General features: G+C 35.1%; 1 protein-coding gene and 1 long non-coding RNA gene across 3 annotated transcripts; one reads left to right on the top strand and one right to left on the bottom strand.

Annotated features, from left to right (window-relative positions):
- Positions 1-1,750: 1,750 nt before the first annotated feature.
- On the top strand, positions 1,751-9,239 carry LOC107832742 (gamma aminobutyrate transaminase 3, chloroplastic-like). 2 transcript variants are annotated; one of them, XM_016660615.2, is made up of 18 exons: positions 1,751-1,990; positions 5,082-5,215; positions 5,574-5,658; positions 5,735-5,807; positions 5,898-5,995; positions 6,087-6,179; positions 6,333-6,406; positions 6,512-6,550; positions 6,627-6,715; positions 6,800-6,876; positions 6,966-7,040; positions 7,341-7,472; positions 7,558-7,645; positions 7,741-7,819; positions 8,128-8,218; positions 8,310-8,388; positions 8,478-8,593; positions 8,949-9,239. In XM_016660615.2, exons 1-18 carry the CDS (start codon positions 1,937-1,939, stop codon positions 9,021-9,023), a joined length of 1,551 nt encoding a protein of 516 aa, XP_016516101.1. In that variant the 5' UTR covers positions 1,751-1,936; the 3' UTR covers positions 9,024-9,239. The 2 variants fall into 2 exon arrangements, with proteins under 2 accessions (XP_016516101.1, XP_016516102.1); XM_016660616.2 differs by having other exon boundaries at positions 1,753-1,990; positions 6,800-6,865; positions 6,970-7,040.
- A 1,134-nt stretch (positions 9,240-10,373) lies between these two features.
- On the bottom strand, positions 10,374-10,900 carry LOC142162911 (uncharacterized). The gene is made up of 2 exons (XR_012694397.1): positions 10,721-10,900; positions 10,374-10,615 (listed from the first exon to the last, which is right to left on the bottom strand). It is a non-coding gene; the product is annotated as an uncharacterized LOC142162911 (long non-coding RNA).
- Positions 10,901-11,856: the final 956 nt, after the last annotated feature.

The following is an 11,856-nucleotide window of genomic DNA, read 5'->3' as shown; positions in this document are numbered from 1 at the left end:
TGATAATTAAGATTAGATTACCACTACATGAAAAATGGCTTCTAAGGAGGGGAATATGGTCCCAAAAAGCCAAATCCTGAAAATATAATTTTTTTACATTGTCAATCTATAACATAATGGGGAGATTGATGAGGATGTCTATTACAAACGAGGGTAAACCACAATGAAGTATTTGGGCCTGAGAATAAGTTGTGCATGGGTCAGAATGTGAAACAGCCCAACAAGAGGTTATTGGACTACAATTGGGATCTAAGTTGAAGTACATGTGTCAAGAAATTACTGGACGAGAGGAATTATAGTTACTATAACTATCAGCTCATGGAAATGTAGGGGTAGGCAAATAGAAGTCTCTTCTTTATTTTGGCTTAGTTCTTGTTGGAGCACTCTGGGATCTCCATCCATTCTTCTTTTTCATTTTCCTCTTTTTAGTTGTTCATTTGGTTGTTGCTACTTTGAGAGTTTGATTTAGATTTGTAATTCTATTTTCTGATCAATACAATATGGATCCACCTCGTCATACATCGTATCGGAGCTAGATGGATGAAATGCATACTCGCATTCGGTGTGTTGTGCGATAAGAATGTACTACTAAAACTTAAAGGTACGTTTTATATGGGGGTGATTGGACCGACTATGTTGTATGAGGTTGTCAAGATCTCTCATGTCCAGAAGATGAAAGTAGCTGAAGGATGTTGAAATGGATGTGTTGGCATACCATGTTAGATAACATTAAGAATGAAGATATTCGGGAAAAAATGGGAGTAGCCACCGTGGATAAGATGCCAGAGTGAGGCTGAGATGGTTCGGACATGTGAAGAGCAAAAGTACAGATGTCGGGCCCCAACGTGGAGATGTGAAAGGTTGGCCTTGGTGGATAGTAGGAGATGTAGAGGTAAACCTAATAAGTATTAAGGAGAGGTGATTAGGCAAGACATAACGCAACTTCAGCTTACTGTGGACATGACATTTGATAAGAGGGTGTGGAAGTTAAGGATTAGGATAGAGAGTTGGTAGGTAGTCGAGTGATTCTCCTTTTCGTCCCCTTACCTGTAGTATTAGTGTCTGTAATTGATTCTTATTGATTGTTATCTTTCGCTTTGATTTTTATAATATCTTGTTGTTATTGTTACTGTTTGTTGCTACTGCTTTGTTTCTTTTTTTTTTAGCCATTCTTATTTTCTTTAGCCGACAGTCTATCGGAAATTAAATAACCTTTCTGTCTTTTCAGAATAGGGTCTGTGTACACACTATTCTCCCCAGATCCCAGGGTAGGGTTTGTTGTTGTTGTTGTCGTCGCCGCCATCATCAATCTATAACTTAAATCTTTTAGATTTAGCTTGTTCAGAGAAAACATTTGATCCAATGAAAATTTAACCAAAAGTCAGTTGTACTTTGTGATGTTGTGTTAGTACAAAAACAATAAAGACCAGATACAATGCATGAGAGAAATGTCTCTATGTTAGGATTTTGAAGTACATGCATTGGTAAAATAGTATCATTGGTAAAAACATAGGATTCCTGCAATTTTTACAAAAAATTAACTGCGTTTTAGGCCATTGTGTAATATATAAGAATTTTACCATGATTAGTGACCAAATTCAATGAACAGTAAACTTGTGGTCTTTTTCCTTCCCAAAAATATCACAGCCTTAAAAAAATTTATAACTATTGGTTGAATGTCCGATGAATAGGGAATTGTGACATTACAAAAATTTTGTCTTTATATAAATGACATTATTACCATATTTTAACAAGACAGCTGAGTCATTGATTGTCACTTGTCAATTGTTTTTTCCTTTCTTTGTTCTCTTCAACTTTTTGCATGCTTTTGTTTAACTTAAATCTTATAGCTCGAAGAAAGAGGGAACAAAGAACATAAGGAGGTTTTTGGTATATATAATTATAATTAATTCCTAAGGAATTTTGAAGGGAATTAATGGCAAAGATTACTAGTCTAATTGGATCTGGGATCATAGCAGCCACTAACCAGGTTTGTTTTATGACCTTTAATTTGTTATAGAAAATGGGGTTCTTGTTTTTTTTTTCTTTCATTTTTTATGTGAAATGATGTTCTTGTTTTTTTTTTTTTCATTTATTATGTGAAATGGGATTCTTGATTGTAACAATAATTTCTGTTGCTATGTGCTTCTGGGTTTTGAATGTGCTTTCGTGTAAAGTTTTTTTTTTCCTTTTTCTTTTGACTTAGAAATTATCAGCTTCTTTTGGTTGTTGCTGCTTCTTCTCACTTAAGATAATCTTCCAAAGTATTTTTGAAGTTTCATTTAGCTTTCTCAGAGTAGAGGGTTCAGGATTGATCATCATTTTGGGTTTGGGTAGTTCAAGCTTTACATATGTATCAATTTTTTTTTTACTAATAAGTACTTTGTCCGTTTCAATATATGTGAACATGTTTGACTGAACATGAAGTTTAAGAAAAAAAATGAAAGACTTTGAAATTTGTGGTCCTAAATAAGTCAAAAGGGGGTCCAAAGTATTTGTGTGATTATAAAAAGTTCTCGTTAAGGGTATAATTGGAAATTTAAGTTAATTTTTTTTCAAATTTAGAAAGAAATCATTCTTTTTGGAACGAACTAAAAAAGAAATAGGTTTATACGAGTATAAATATTAAATTTCGAATCCATTAACTTAAATTATTAGTGCGTAAGTGACATTCCAAACTCATAAACCTCAAACTCCATGTGAGGTTGTGACATTTCTATTTAGGTTGTTTTGTTTCTTTTCTTTTTGGATTAGTTAAGGTGAGTTCCGTATGTTGTTAAGAGTCAACGTAAGATTTTCACCTAACAGATTTAAAAAATAAAAAAATAAATATGTAAAGAAGTTAAGAGGATTCAACATATATATATATATATATATATATATATATATATATATATATATAAAGTATGATTTGCTGCCTCAAGAAGCTTTAAGCTAGAGATGGCAAAATAAGCACATCTAGTCTAATAGTCTGTCTGGCCAAAAGTGCTTTTTTTTTTTTTTTTTTGTCAAAAACACTTTTGGCAAAAAATTGAGGTGTTTGGCCAAACTTCTGGAAGGAAAAAAAGTGCTTTTGAGGAGAAGCAGAAGCAGTTTTGGAGAAGCAAAAAAATAGCTTCTCTCCAAAAGCACTTTTTTGAGAAGCACTTTTGAGAAAAATACACTTAGAAGCAGTTTTTTAAAGCTTGGCCAAATACTAATTGCTGCTCAGAAGTGCTTTTAAAACTAATTAGTCAAACACAAACTGCTCCTCACCAAAAGTACTTTTGAGAAAAACACTTTTTTAAAAAAAACACTTCTCAAAATAAGATGATTTTTGCAGCTTGGCCAAACGGGTTATAAGTTTAAACAGGATGAGTTATGACTTATTGGTTAACTTGCTTTGAACTATTGAATTAGCCGATTGAATTATGACCTGTTATTATGATCCTTCTTGATCCAACAAATTTTGGGGACAAGTGCACAAATAGTCATTCTCAGGAATGCTATTTAAGAATTAGCCAATATTTATTTTGTCCTGAATTTTTAAACTAAAAATATTAATCATGACATTTTTGTCCTGAAACTTTGAATTGAAAAATTAAAATTCAAGATGCACTACCTATTTTCTAATTAACAGCACTTTAGAATGGCTAGCTGATGTCATTTCTACCAAATTTTGACACAATTTCGACTTGTTGAGTTATGACCCATTTATTAATTTGACTCATTTTAACCTAATCCACCAATTGCCACCTCTAGTGCTGTAATGGAGTATATATAAAGGTGTTTGATAACAAGTCTACAATCCAAAATTGTGCTTTTATCCGGAGGATCTTCATGTATATCACTTTGGACAATGTGGCACAATTGACTATTCCCTCTGTTCTAATTTATGTGAACGAACCTGTTTGATTGGGCGTGAAGTTTAAGAAAAAATGAACTTTTGGAATTTGTGGTCCTAAACAAGTCTTGGAATTTATGGTCCTAAACAAGTCAAAAAGGGATCAGAGTATTTGTGTGGTTACAAAAGCTTCTCATTAAGGGTAGAATTGTAAGTCTAAGCTAAATTGTTTTCAAATTTAGAAAGTGACCATTCTTTTTTTAACGAACCAAAAAGTAAATAGGTTCACGTAAACTGAAATGGAGGGAGTATTAATCAGGCAATTTGCAGTAGTTTCTTTTGACTTAAAAAGATAAAATTACCTTGATCAGTTTACAGAACGCTAGAACGGTCTGTTATGATTTTCCTAAGAAACTTAAACAGCAAATCATTTATTGTTTGGTTTGTTAAACAAACTGTTACTGCTTCTTTTCAAGTTCATGGAGCTGAGGGTCTATCGGAAACAACATCTCTACATTCGCAAGGTTGGGATAAGGTGTACGTAAAGTACCCTTTCAAGAACCTACTTACGGGATTTCACTGGATTTTTGTTGTTGTTGTTATTGTTTTGTTAAACAAAGTGCTTTAGTGCCTTCATCAGAGTTCTTGAATAATCTGTCTGTTCATTATATAATACATTCTACTGTGGAAAAAAAAGCAGCTCGGTGCACTAAGCTCCTGTTATGTGTGGGGGCCGGGGAAGGGTCGGACCACAAAAATCTATTCTACGCAGCATTACCCTGCATTTTGCGAGAGGCTGTTTACACGGCTTGAACCCGTGACCTCCTGGTCACAACTTTTACCAGTTACGCTAAGGCTCTGCCTTCAATATATTCTACTGTGAGATCTTTGATTTTATTGTTTGGTATGTTACAGCTGATAAATTACAATCCACATATTGCTTATGTTCAAGCATCATCATCTTTTATAATACTCCAATATATCAGCTGGATGATCAGTTATGAGTCATAGTTGGTGCATGAGGTTTTCTTTATCTTATAAATATACGATTGACCTCAAATTTTGCACACAAGTCATAAATAAAATTACGGACCTATTTCAACTTTCGGAATCGGATTCCGACCCTCTTATCAATAAAGTCAACTCCCGGTCAAACTTCTCAACCTTCCAAACATTTAACTTTCCAACTTTTGCCAGTTAGCAGAGTATATGCAATCTTCCATTTTGATTCTGGTTTTTAATTTATTGTGTTTTACAGGTCGGTTCCCGTGTAAAGCATATTCCTGTTGTTAGCAATTTGCAGAAACAAATCGTTTGCGATCCTAAACAGATTAGATGGAGTAGCACTGAAACATCTTTGAAGAATGATATTTCATCAGCTGACATTAGAGGGTAAATCTTGTTTTCCTTTCCTACCGCTTGATCTCTATCTAAGTGACTATTTAGTACTTCTCTATATTTGTGGCACTGTTTGATTGGGCACATAGTTTAAAAAAAGAATGAATTTTGAAACTTGTAGTCTAACACAAGCCTTAGACATTTGCGAGGGATGAGAATTTTGAAGTGATATTGTTTCTAATTATAGGGAGGTGATATTCTTTTTGGAACAAACTAAAAAGGATAGTGTGCCACATAATCTGTTTTCGGTATGTTGTCTGAATGTATTTCATTACCTTGAGAATCGAGGTACACGGTCTCTCAAACAAGTTTACTAACTTGTGAGTAACCAAAATGTGGTTCATATTTTCAGATATAAGGGACATGATATGTTGGCACCCTTCACTGCCGGGTGGCAGACTACTGATGTGGATCCTTTAGTCATACAAAAGTCCGAGGTTAGATTTGTGTCTTTCTTTGGCGATCAACTTAAGAAACCTCTGATGTGCTTAACGTTTGTGCGATTTGTCATAGGGTTCTTATGTTTATGACATAAATGGGAAGAAGTATCTTGATGCTCTAGCTGGTTTGTGGTGCACAGCTTTAGGTACTTACAATCCTTGGTGCACTATTTTTGTGTACCACTTTTTCCTCCAAAATATTTAACTCATAGTCGTCTTGTTACACATTATTGTAGGGGGAAATGAGCCTCGTCTTGTTGCCGCTGCAACTAAACAACTCAATCAGTTGCCCTTTTACCATTCGTTTTGGAATCGTACCACAAAGCCTTCTTTGGTATGGCAAATTCTCAATAGTGGCCTTATACAGAAAGACAAGAAATCTCATTTTTTTAGATTACAAGCTGATTTTATTTTCAAACATACAGGATCTGGCAACAGAACTCCTGGATTTGTTTACTGCAAATAAAATGGCGAAAGCTTTCTTCACAAATAGCGGATCAGAAGCTAATGACACTCAGGTTTTGTTTATTGCCTTCAAATATTTAAATAGATTCTCTAGCTGCTACTCAGATTTATTGGAGATTTGATAGGATAATTTTATTTTTTGTTCAAGTTTGTGTTTGCATGTCTACATTGTCAGGACATTAACTTTTTACGCTTTCAATCTGTAGGTGAAGCTGGTATGGTATTACAACAATGCGCTTGGGAGGCCAGATAAAAAGAAATTTATTGCTCGAATAAAATCGTAATCTGATTTCTCAACTCCTGGTTTCTTGTTTTGTGTATGTGCGTGTCTTATGTTGTATCTCCTTTGGCGTACATAATCTTCATTCTTGTAACCTTCAAACAGATACCATGGATCTACTCTCATTTCCGCCAGTCTCTCTGGGTAATATGCTTTTCCATTTTGGGTAATCAATTTACTTATTTCAAGTATTCTTTTTGTTAATATTGTTCTTTTGCAGTCTTCCTGCATTACATCAGAAATTTGATTTGCCGGCTCCATTTGTTCTGCACACTGACTGCCCTCATTATTGGCGCTATCATTTGCCAGGTATTTATTTATCCTTATCTCTTATCGTATACTGATCATATACGGTCTAAATAACTACCTATTTACTAAAATGTTGCATGTCAGGTGAGACGGAAGAGGAGTTCTCGACAAGATTGGCCAATAATTTGGAAAATCTTATACTCAAAGAGGGTCCTGAAACAGTAACATTCTATCTACTTTTATCACTTATCATGTTTTCCTTGTGTCATAAATGGTGAATGGATGCTGATTAATTTACTTGTTCACTTAGATAGCTGCTTTCATTGCCGAACCAGTCATGGGGGCAGGAGGTGTCATACCTCCTCCGGCAACCTATTTCGATAAGGTTAGATTTTCCTTCACAAGATAGCTGATGCATTGCCGAATAAAGGAACAACGAGTGTTTTTCCTTACGCGATGCTTTAGAACGAGGCAACCGCCCCCAAACACCTTTTCTTTTATATTTCATTAGGAATTCGTGGGGCTCCTCAAGATAATAGTCTTTGCAAGAACTTACTGCTATTATACACCTTTCAACTACAATTCCTGTTTTATTCGTAATTCTGAAGTTAATCGTTATTTTCTTCCTAGGTATTATGCTTATATATAACTAGCTGAAACAATACTTCATCCTACTGATTTTTAGATCCAAGCTATAGTCAAGAAGTATGACATTCTTTTCATTGCGGATGAGGTTATATGTGGATTTGGAAGGCTTGGGACAACGTTCGGCTGTGAAAAATACAACATTAAACCTGATCTTGTCTCTGTAGCAAAGGTAAAAGTTTTAACTATATCCAATCTATGCAAATTACAGCTTATATCTGGATTCTCAGTTTGTCTTTCTTTAACTCTTCTTTCAGGCTCTTTCTTCTGGATATATGCCAATCGGCGCAGTCCTTGTAAGCCCTGAAGTTTCTGATGTCATAAATTCTCAAAGCAACAAACTTGGTGAGCATATTATCGGTTCGATAAAATATAATATCGTCTTTTCTTTGAAACCAAATATAATTCATAGCTCTCTCTTTTTCTCTCTCTATAACTAGGTACATTTTCACATGGATTTACTTACTCCGGGCACCCTGTCTCGTGTGTGGTTGCCTTGGAAACACTCAAGATATACAAGTATGCAATCCTTTCTCCTTCTTGTATGGACTGAAAACATGTTTTAAATTTTTTCCCATCTTCTTGAGTCGAGAGTCTATTGTAAACAGACTCTCTACCCTCCAGGATAGGGGTAAAGTCTGCGTACACACTACCCTCCCTATACCCCACTTGTGGAATTATACTGGGTTGTTGTTGTTGTTGTATTTTTTTCTCATCTAATTTACTTTTAACCATCACTGCTTAATGATGTCAAAGACAGTATTTTCTATCTTGCATGTTGTACTTACCTACTGCGTAAACGCTGAAAAGAGCCGAATTATTTTCAGGGAAAGAAATATTATCGAGCAAGTAAACAGAATATCACCAAAGTTCCAAGAAGGTTTGAAAGCATTCTCTGATAGTCCCATAGTCGGGGAGGTATAGTAATTTTCATTGTAGAAGCCAGCTAAAACGTCTTAATTACTTTCGGTTTATTTTATCCATTCTTAAATTTTGTTCCGATTTTCAGACAAGGGGAACTGGTTTGCTACATGGTACAGAGTTTACAGATAACAAATCTCCGAACGATCCTTTTCCACCTGAATGGGGTATGCTTTCGCTCTTTAATTAATTCGTCTTAATCTAAGATTAAGTTAACTCTAGGCTCAGTTTGACAAATTGTTCGTTCTTTGCTCAGGTATTGGTGCATATTTTGGAGCACAGTGTGAGAAGTACGGGATGTTAGTACGTGTTGCTGGTGATAACATAATGATGTCTCCTCCATATATTTTGAGTTTAAAAGAAATTGATGAGGTATGTTCCTAAAAATGGTTGTTTGAAATATTCCAACAACTTGGCCAGTAAGCGTTGTCAACATTTCTAGAGAACAAATAAATAAATCACTATAACGACAAGCGCTACCATTTTTTATATATTTATATCCAATATTTTTATTTTTCTTATTATTAATATATACATATTTACGAAAATTTCTGTCGAACACGCGTAACATGACAGTGCTTGAGATAAGGTGCCTAAGCCCCTGATCAACTTGGCATCACATTTGTATTTGAATGTTCGTTTCTTCGGATTTTTTCTCAATTTTTCTAAGATTTTAAGCAGTTTCTTGATATCTGAAAACCGATTAAAATAGTTCTTGTTTTTGCAGTTGATAGTCAAATATGGGAAAGCACTTAAGGATACTGAAAAGAGAGTTGAAGAACTCAAGTCCCAGAACAAGTAAAAGCTGATGGAAAAAAAAAGTGGAAAAAGAGGGGGAAATTCAAGTCCAATTGAAGTCAGTCTTTTAGCCACTCTCATTAGATGTGTAATGTAAATAAATCAATTAACTATGCTCGTATCTTAGAATAGCTGGGAAATCTTATGTATCTATTTAGAGGATTTATCATAGTTAGACTTGTTTTACTCTGATCTTCAATCTACATCAAAAATTTTTTTATCTCTGTGCTTTTAACTGTCTAACAACAACAACAACAACGACCCAGTATTATCCCACAAGTGGTGCTTTTAACTGTCTAAGCTTTGTGAAATATAGCCAGATAGTTCACATTTTCAAGTTGCACTCATCTGACTTTCTGTAGCTATTTTGCTAGTGGTAGTGTATTATGCAACTTTCTGCTCCAAAATTCTAATGAAGGATGGCTTGTCTACAAGGAAAATGTGGGGTTAAAACGGCTTCTTAACGTGGTGTGATATTGTCCATTCTGGGCTAAGCTTGCATGGTTTTCCATAAAAGGTCTCACACCATTAAGAGATCCCTATACCTTATATGTCGTCTTCCCCTTGAACCAGTTCTCCGTGACCATTACCACGATCCACGGGTTAATTTCCGAGATTCACTGTTCGTCGTCACCCACATCGTTAGAGTATTTATGGCAACCGAAACCTGCAATTATATTCTTTTTGTGTCTGCGCCTCCAAGATCGTATGGGTAAGCAAATCGAGCCCCAAACCATCACTCTACCATCGTCATACTCGTCCCGCTGAATCTGGGCTTTGATACCAACTGTTGGGTAAAACAACCCAAAGATACTCTTGACATGGTGTGATATTGTCCGCTCTAGGCCAAGCGAGCACGATTTTCCCTAAATGGCATCACACTATTAAGAAAATCTATACTTTCTATGTAGACTCCCAATATTTTCAACAACGAACGTGAAACTTTATTCTAAGCCCAATAGAAAATACATAAAAACCTTGCTAAACATGGCGCAGTTTGCAACTTGCACACTTAAACTAGATTGATTGTCATTATGGCAATCAGGATTTTGGGTTTTTACACGCAATCTTGGTTTCATGCAGCATGAAGGGGATCCTTGGTGTAACTGGTAAAGTTGTTGTCATGTGACCAGTAGGTCACGGGTTTGAACAGCGGAAATAGCCTCTTGAAGAAATACAGGTTGCACCGTTGTAGTCTGGCCTTCCCCGGACCCCGCACATAGCGGGAGCTTAGTGCACCGGGCTACCCTTGGTTTCATGCATTACAGAAAATTCAAATGATCTACTATAGCTAGAGAGATCAATTAGCCAAAATTCACATCCAGCAGGGTAATTCCAATGACTAAAACAAATACCAAACCAAACAAGATATTCATACAAACCTTACAAATTGGTTAAAGGAACATAAAAATTTAGGTGTATGGGAGGCAATGCAATAGCTAGAAATTAGATAATATATGAATGGAGTACATAGAATTAAGATTTATTGGGTTTTTGTTTATCAGCTTTTCTTCTAGCTCTCCTTTCTCTAGAGCTAACATATTTGAATCCACCACTTTCTGATTCTTCTGCATCTTCAAATTCTCTAAATGATTTCTACACTTTCCCAAAATAGGTGAAAAATTAATAAACAACAAGTATTTTCAGTAAGTTATAGAGTTCAATAAGGAAGAAAAATTGTAAGAAAAGTATAATATGTACCTCTCTAATCTCTGAAAAGCTGACTACATAAAATGTAACAGCTGCTGCTGCTATAATTCCTAGCACTGGAAATCCTACTTGTTGAATTGCATCCATTCTCGTGCTTTATTTTTATTTTATTTTTTTCCTTTTCACTCTTGAGCTTAGATTAGATATCTGATTTCTTGTTTTTCTTTTTCTTTCTTTTTTGGATGATATAAGATAAGGTGTTTGTACTTGTAGATAATGTTAGATAAGGACTTGTAATGGCCAAAAATCCACTTGTTATCCTAGAGAGACAAGTCCTCTCATCCCCACTTGTTTACTGGGTAATTTTTAGGATGGTATTTTTACTTTATTGTATCAAATTCTTTAAATTATTTTCTGCAGAGAAAAAATACTCAATTTTATTTAAGTATTACGAAAGTCACTAAATTACTTTTTATAGCTAAGAAACCACTCAACTTTGCCTATATATTATATTAGAAAAATAACCTTGTTTTTCTCCTATTGTCTTCTGTATGATACTTGGATTAAATTGAGTGATTCTTTTATTATAAAAAAACAATATTGACTATTATTTAATTACCTACATTTAAGTGACTTTTCGTTGACTTTAATAAATATAATAAAATAAAAGTTACACAACCAGGAACTCTTTCATGTGCCAATGGGTTAGAGAGAATTGAGATGCTCCTCCTTCTCTCTGAGATCTAGTTTTCCTCCCCTTTTCTAGTCACTCCTCTTAAGCCAATAAGGTTTCTACCTACACCATTCCTATCTCATGAACATACATACTGTATGCCGTTATAGATCATGACCAAACCAGTTCCTTCAGAAAAAGTTGCACGCGATATGGAGACCAAATGAACCTCTCTCCCTAATTGACCTGGGGTGTGACTACCACCTAGTAAAATTTACTAAAGAGGAAAATTACAACAAAGCTCTTCACGAAGGACCTTGGTTCATTAGAAACCAATTCCTCACTGTGAGAAAATGGGAGCCCAGATTTGTCGCCTTGAAAGCTGCTCTAACCTACTCAGCAATATGGGCCAGACTTCCGGAGTTACCTACACAATTTTATTGGAGGAAAGCTAGGCCAACTAATTCGTATCGACCCCTGTACCAAATCTGCTCTGAGAGGCAAATATGCTCGA

The sequence above is a fragment of the Nicotiana tabacum genome, chromosome 8 (assembly GCF_000715075.1).
Source record: "Nicotiana tabacum cultivar K326 chromosome 8, ASM71507v2, whole genome shotgun sequence".
NCBI classification, from domain to species: domain Eukaryota; kingdom Viridiplantae; phylum Streptophyta; class Magnoliopsida; order Solanales; family Solanaceae; genus Nicotiana; species Nicotiana tabacum.
The sequence above is the reverse complement of the archived record's forward strand: the minus strand, read 5'-3'. Positions and strand labels throughout refer to the sequence as shown.